The sequence below is a fragment of the Microtus ochrogaster genome, chromosome 8 (genome assembly GCF_000317375.1).
Source record: "Microtus ochrogaster isolate Prairie Vole_2 chromosome 8, MicOch1.0, whole genome shotgun sequence".
Taxonomy (NCBI): Eukaryota; Metazoa; Chordata; class Mammalia; order Rodentia; family Cricetidae; genus Microtus; species Microtus ochrogaster.
Genome location: NC_022015.1, coordinates 59317598 through 59325540, shown reverse-complemented (window position 1 = coordinate 59325540; position 7943 = coordinate 59317598). Strand labels below are relative to the sequence as shown.

General features: G+C 45.0%; 1 protein-coding gene across 1 annotated transcript in view; it reads left to right on the top strand.

The window, feature by feature from the left end:
• Positions 1-7943, top strand: part of Gldc (glycine decarboxylase) — a 75899-nt gene that overhangs the window by 12075 nt on the left and 55881 nt on the right. Inside the window, exon 3 of the mRNA XM_005352131.2 lies at positions 5576-5711. Within this exon, the coding sequence (XP_005352188.1) occupies positions 5576-5711 (136 nt within the window). The remainder of the gene's footprint in view (positions 1-5575; positions 5712-7943) is intronic.

Below are 7943 nucleotides of genomic sequence, written 5' to 3'. Positions count from 1 at the left end.
AGTGCTGGGATTAAAGGCGTGCGCCACCACCGCCCGGCGATGTCATCATTTTTTATCATAAATAAGTTAGGCTCAATGTGCAAAACTCAGAAGCGTAATATTTTCAAGGGAAATTGAGACTCCGTGCTACTTTGAACCCCAACTTTCTGTCCATCATCTCAGAGATGTTCTGCGTGTTTACTTTCGTTGTGTGTACATGAGGATGTGTGTGGAGGTCTGAGGACAGTTTGCAAGGGTGGGTGGCAATTGGCTCTCTCCTCTCACCATGTGTGTCCCAGAGATTTGAACCCCACAGGCTATCAGACTTGGCAGCCAGCACCTTTATTGACTGAGCCATCTTACCAGCCCTATTGTTTTGTTTCCTTGAGACTCTAGTAGGTTGACGTTGGCCTTGAAATCAGGGCAGTCTTCCAGGCTCAGCTTTTTAAGCGCTGGGGTTGTAGGCCGTGTATTACCACGCTCATCTCTAAAAAGGTGAATGATAAAAGTTTAGACATAGCTCAGGGTAGGATGCTTGCTTAGCATAAAGCTTAATGCCCCATAGCACACCAAAGAGAGAGAGAGAATGATCATGATCTAAACGATGTGTACGAACACTGTATAGGACCATAGGAATGCCATCTTCAGGCTGTGGGGGCAAAGCAAAGCATGGATCCTTCTTCCTATATAATGAAGACCAAAAAAAGTAGGGTTTTGTCATAGATTACATGGAGAACATGTGTTCAAGTAGCCGTGTGCTTAAGGTAACAACACACCGTTTTGACTCAACATTGCCTGCCTGTCCATTTCAGGGCATTTCTTGTACAGATCCATTTTTATCTGAAAAATCTCAACAGCCATAGCAATGGGTCAAGTATATAAGACCTGCGCTGTTCTAAAACATTTATTTGAACCAGGTGTGATAGCACACACCTTTAATTCCAGCACTAGAAGGCAGAAGAAGCAGGCATATCTTTAAATCTGAGTTCCAGGTCAGCCAGAGCTCCATAGTGAGACACACTCTCAAAATGAAAAGAACAAAATTCATTTGGTGCAAAGTTCTGGATCTTTTAGGCACACAAGGAAGGGCGCTGCTATTAGGAAGTCATTCTCATGCAGAATTCCAGAAAGAGGAAGGAGGTGTACTCAGTGAATTCCAGGAAGAGGCTGCAGTGCCCACCTGGAGGCTCCTGGGAAGCGAGCCTGAACCCTGAAGCCCTGAACTCTGTCCTCTGGCCATCAGCACCAGGGCATTATGCAACGCTCTGAGGCAGGGGCACAAACAGGTCAGAAGTAGGTGTTTGCTCCACAAGTAAAAAACTTGCTGCTCAGAGGCGAGAAAGATTGCTTAAGCTCCTGCCCAGTGGGGAGTGAATGGTTGGGGGTGCACGTGGTCCAGCGGCCCTGCAGGGCTGAAGGCGATGAAAATGACAGCTTGTCTCCAAGTGGTTGTGTGTGTGTGTGTGTGTGTGTGTGTATGAGAGAGACAGGATTTCACTGCTCAGGCTGGCCTCTGACTCTTTGTGTATCCCAAATTGGCCTTGAACTCATGGCAATCCTTGCCTCAGTCTCCCAAGTGCTAGGATTGTCGGCCTGAAGCACAGTGCCTGGCCTCCTTGTGGCTTTTAAGATTTTCTCTTCCTCGTTCTATCTCACGTCTCTCTCAGTTACGTTAATTGTGCTCCATACTCAAGAGTCAGTGCCTGGGAACTCCTGTGTCTAGAATCGTGATCTTTGTGTTAAGTTGGGAAGAAAAGCGTGGGAAATGTGCACCTTCTTTGAGTGGGGCTCTGGTGTGAGAGCAGGGGATCTAATCTCCTCCCACCCATCCCCCCCCTTTTTTTTGTCCACACAGCTTCCTGGGGTTGGATGGCACTATCTATCTCCTGTGTGTGGGCTTCTCTTACTAGAAGGAGGCAAAGGCTGCCACTTTGGGATTAGAGATCTCATGCTTTCTGTACAAAGAGAGGCACTTCTCAAGGCAGATGAGAAGGGACAGTTATGGGCACTGTGTTCTTTCAATGAAAATTGTATTTAGATTTGATTATGGTTCAAATCCTAAACTTTGAGACAGGGTTCTTCTGCTCAGTTCCATCTCAATTGGTCCGGGACTCAGCACCTCAGCATATACATTTCTATGAGCTTTTCCTTTTTCTCTCATTTTCTTTCCTTTTATTACCGTGTGGCCATTGTCATGATGACAGCTAACTCTGGGCTTCTAAATACATTGGGTTGCCTCTTCTGCGTATACACTCAAGTGCCATTTTTCTGAAAGGGTGTGAGAAATAACAGCCAGCGAGGGAACCTGTGAAGCTACTCACACACTAAGCTCTGTGTTCAGAGGATGGTTTTTCTTCTGTGCAGGTGAGGAAGCCTGAGGTCTTAGATTTTATCATAGCAGTGTCCTGGCTTCTGGTTGGGGGACTCGGTTATGGTAGGCAATGGGTGAGCGCGTGGGAACAGCTCCTCACAGCCTTCACACTTTCGGAAGTGTGACCAAGAACTGACTGTCTCAGTTTAGCATCCAGTTGCTCTGATAAATAGTCTGACCTAATAACTTGAAGGGAGAAGGAATTTATTTGGCTCAAATTCTAGGTTACATAAGTCAAAGCAACAGGAATGTGAAGAAGCCCAGGCACATTGCATCGACAGTCAAAAGCGGAGAGCGGTCTGTTAGTGATTGCTTCGTTAGTGTTCCTTCCCAGACGATTCAAGACTGTGCCAAGTTACCAGTACCCTGTGCTGGGGATAGAACCCAGGGCCTGTGCATTGTTGACTACTGAGCTCCAACTCTGGCCCTTTGCTTTTTAAAGGCACAGGGTCTTAACCTGTAGTGTAGGTTAGCCTCAAAGTCAAGAACCCCTGCCTTCGTCTTTGGAGAGCTAGCAATTTCAAGCCACACCATGGCTGGCTTACCATCCTATCTATGGCACAGTGTCTATTATCTTGATGGACTGGGCATAACTCATTCTATTACCTCCCTTTGTTTTCAACAGAAAGAAAAACAGCATAAAGTTGAGGCTACCGTAAGTTCCCATAGGGAAGAATTTATATTGATCCTAGCTAGGGAGAAGCAGAATCAACGTGAACTTGGTAAGTTTGGCTCTTCCTGGAGCTAGGTGGGAGGATACAGAGGAAGAGAGATGAGAACTAGACAGTCAACCGGAGTTTAGTGTTCCCAGTCACATCTTGAAGTATTAAAGGTTTGATGTTCTTGTACTAGGGAGATTCAGGCTCCTTCACTATTCTAGTTAAGAGTCTGAAGTTTCCAGAAATGTCAGCATCTCCCATGGTGGTGTTCATGCTTTCCCACTTGAGAGTTTTTAAAATGTGGTGGTTTTTTTTTTCTTAAAGATTTATTTATTAATTATGTATACAGCATTCTGCTTACATGTGTCCCTGCAGGCCATAAGAGGGCACCAGATCTCATTACAGATGGTTGTGAGCCATCATGTGGTTGCTGGATTGAACTCAACCTCTGGAAGAACAGTCAGTTCTCCTAACCTCTGAGCCATCTCTCCTGGAATTTGTTTTTGTAGGCTAGGCTGCCCTTGAACTCACAGAGATCTGCCAGCCTCTTTGTCCCAAATGCTGGGATTAAAGGCGTGTACCACCATATCCAGCTCGAAAAGCATATTTATGCTTCCGAGTATAATCTCTTTGTTTCTCGTTTATTCTGAACTGGCCTTCTAAAAATCACACACACGCCAGGCAGTGGTGGCGCACGCCTTTAATCCCAGCACTCGGGAGGCAGAGGCAGGAGGATCTCTGTGAGTTCGAGACCAGCCTGGTCTACAGAGCTAGTTCCAGGACAGGCTCCAAAGCCACAGAGAAACCCTGTCTTGAAAAAGCAAAAAAATAAAATAAAAAAAATAAAAATCACACACACACTTTATGAGCTTCTTCATATTCAGATCTCTGCTCCCTTTTGAGTGTCAGGTCCCATCTCTTTGAGTAAATGTCAGCAGTTATTGGACGGAAGAGGCCCCCGATCCAGTACGGCCTTGTTTTAATTTCATTGTATCTGTGAAGTCTGAATTTCCAAGAAGGTTACATTCAAAGACAGCAAGGATTGTGGTTTCAGTGTGTTTTAGGAGCCACAGTTCTTCCTCTTGGACTGTGTTTCCCTATGGCCAGATTTCTCTTGTGGACTCTTCAACCTCATATAGATTGATCTTCCCATAATACAGAGTGATAGTCTCCCAGTAGGAAACACCGGACAGCAGCTAAGGGTTAAACTCTGGATGTGACCAGCAGATCCTTTCAGACGGCTCTCATTTGAGAGCTGGACCTTTGTCCAGATGGCACAATGTGGACCAGGGACCTGTCCATCTTGCACAGGGTCTTAATTGAAGCTGGGCTGGCCTGCCAGGCACTGCTAATTAATTTCCTCTCCTACTGAGCTCTTGAATCAATCACTCTGCCCCTAAGAAGATTGTGTGGGAAGTGATTGGATTTCCTGCATTCAAGAATTTTATAATTCTTGCTAACTAGGTCCCTTCAAGGGAACACTAGTTGAGAGTTGGTGTGAGTTTTCCAGTGTGCTTGTTATTTTAGGTTAGGGGGTACTAGGTTGCTTTGTTTTTGTTTGTTTTTTTAATAGCTCTCAGATGACAGAGGGAAAATATTCAGTTCAGTAGAACAATCAGAAACAGAATTTAATTCATGTATTATATACGGTTATGACCTTGCCTGCTTCCAGAGACTATAAGACAGCTGAAAAAAAAATAAAAGAAAGAAAGAAAGAAGGACTAAGAGAGGTGACTCAGTAGCTAGGAACTCTGCTGCTGCAGAGGACCTAAAGTTTGTTTCCCAGCACCCACAATGGGCAGCTCACAACTGCCTGTAATTCCAGCTCCAGAGGGTCAACAACTTCTTCCGGCTTCTGAGAATACCTTTATACATGCACACATACACACATAAACACACATATATACATACATACATACACAAATAAAGAGAAATTGATAACAGAAGAAATATAATATTACTATCAGAAGACACTTTTTATTTAGAGGAAATAGAGCAGAAATTAATAAGAGATCAAAGAAACATGGAATTCGGCAACTGTTCAAAAGTTGAATAAAGGAGTCCCTAGGGTCTGAGAATGGCTCGGCGGGTGAAGCGCTTGCACAGAAGCAGGAGGATCTGTGGGTCCCTAGCACCCATATAAAAGCTAAGCATGACAGAGCATGCCTGTAATTCCTGTGCCCTCAAGGCTGAGACGGGCAGATCCCTGCAGCGTGCTGGCCAGAAATCTAGTTGAATCTGTGAGCTCTGGGTTCAGTAAGAAACCAAAAGCAAGCTGGAAGATGATCAAGGAAAACATCATCCTCTGACTTCCATGCACACAGCTAAACATGTGCACACATGTGCACACATAAATGTGCACACACGCGGGTGAAAGAATGATGAGGGACTCAAGTTGAGAAACCAAGTCCCACCTGGGGATCCTCCCACCAGGTGTCCATATATAATGATGGTTGGGTGAATGACTGTGTTTTCTGTACAGCTGTTCTGACAGGAATAACCAGACAGCATTTAAACTGTCGAGTGGGACATTTTCTCTAGTAACTTTTCTTTTTCCCACGATCAGGTGAGAATGAAATCCTTGAAACTCTGCATGCCATTGCAAGCAAAAACCAGATCTGGAGATCGTATATTGGCATGGGCTATTATAACTGCTCGGTGCCCCAGACCATTTTGCGGAACTTACTGGAGAATTCTGGATGGTAATGTATCGCTTCACTAGAGAACAGGGATATGAGGCTCATGGTCCCTGCATCTCAGAAATCGCCCCTTTCTGCTCTCTGAGCTCCAGGAACCCACCTGGCTTCTCTGGCTGGGAAATTCCTTGCAGGGTGTTGAAGTGGATTCTTTTCTCTTTCATTTCCATTAAGTCCAGGTCCGATGATCTCTTCCATGACAACTTGAATCTCTTTGCTGCTTTTGAACAAGACTTCATTCCTCTTTGGTGAGACCCTGGAACACTTTAGGTTGTATCTGAACTTAGTCACTTGGTATTGTACCCTGGGAAAGAATCTTGTGCGTCTGTCTTTTGTCAGAATTTTCGAAGGCCGATACTCACGTTCCTCTTCTCCCCACATTTCTTGGTCCCTAACCAATAGAAATGAAGCGACATGGTATCAGAAGAATGAAGACAGTAAGTAACATCAGCTTCATTGACGGTACTTTATTGAGAAAGTGAACATATGTCTGTGGACAGATATGTGCTTGCACGGTCAGCTTCTTGTTCTCATCTCACCTTGCCAATGATAGAATTTATTCCCACCCCTGGGAGTCATGTGTGTCAGAATATGACCTTTAGGAGTCAGTTCCCTTCTGCCATGGGATCTGGGGATGGGACTCAGGTCGTCAAGTTTGTCTGGGAAGCGCTATCCCGCTGAGCCATCCTGCTGGTTTTGTCCCATCTTTAAAGGAACCAGATCTGTTGGCACCCTCATGCCTTGGAGCGGAGGAGATTCTCACCGCAAATATTCTCTACTTGCTTACTAATATGAGAACAGGAGAGCAGGCCCATCAACAGTGTTTCAGTTTCTCAGTGCATGAATGAGCTTTGCTAGTGTTTGCATTGCTACGGGCTTGTTTTTCACTGTGGCTCTGATGAAAGTTTGCATGGTAAACTCTGGGGTTGATTTCGAAGGCAAATGGGCTTTCTCTCCCCGCTTAAAATAAGCAAAGCCTGCTGCTACCCATGAAAGGACCGGGCAGCATTGTTGCATTCTCTGCCTGAGCCCTGGCCTGTGGCCTTTGCTCTTAGTGACCATACAGAATATCCACCATATTTCTCTCTGGCTGTGAGCCGGTATGCTAATTAACTTGGGGGTAGCCAGTGTTTTGAGAGGGAGACAATACTCTGTTTTTCTAGCCTCTGGCTTTGGGTGTATTTTAAACATCGCTGCCTTGCCTACCCCAAAGCTGCTCTGCACCCTAGCGGGATCCTGCACCCTGCCGCGCCGATAGGGAGGGCCGCGAGCACGTGGGTGGGAGATTGTTCACATTATACTTCTGAATGGTTTCCATAGCGATGGAGCCAACAAGTTCCGGCGACGTGAGGTGAAAATAAATGGGCCACATAGACTTGAAAGAATACAAGCGTTTGAGCTCTATAAAGGAAACTGTAAAGCTGGGGCTAGAATTTGTTCCCTGCGGTCCACTAACCCAAAGTCTCAGTCGCTGATAACATTAATAATGAATACCAACATTTGCGTTTTCCTTGTGGCTTTCTGGTTTTTATAGTCTTGGCTGGCAGTAAGATTAACACAAGCCTCTTATAAATTTTATGAGCTCTCCTCAAAGCCCCCCTACTTTTTCCCCAGTTCTTAAAGCATGTCATAACCAAAATGATAGAGGAAGCTGGTTTACTTTGGAATAAATGCCAATATCATATTGAGTATATTACCAAGTAACCTATTTCAGAACTATAAGCCTTCTTAGATATGGAGATGCTTTTAAATGCATCTAGAAAAAAGATGTCATTTGAATTAGTGTCAATTTAGGCATATCCACAGTTCACAGATATCATTCCTTCCTCTTTGGATTCTTCCTGGTACCTGAGGCTGAATCACACATGTCACTGTTGCAGGGCCTCACACATGTCACTGTTAGGGATCACTGAGCAACCTCTGCGCTTCCTCAGACAGGTGTTTTTTAACGCATTTTTCTTTCCTGTCTGTATGACAGCAGCCTTTGGTGGCATCTTTTAAAATCTTTTTGAAAATATGTTACAAAAATTTTATTTTAATTGTTTGCATTCTGGGTGCTTGCCTGCATGTGCCCCTGTGCTCCACATGCTTATGTGGTGCCCACAGACGCCACAAGAGGGCGTAAGATCCTTATGGAACTGGAGTTACAGGTCATTCTGAGATACCACATAGGTATTGAGACTTAAACCCTGGTGGTCTGTGCACGTGTGTGTTTATGGAGGCACCACCATACCTGGT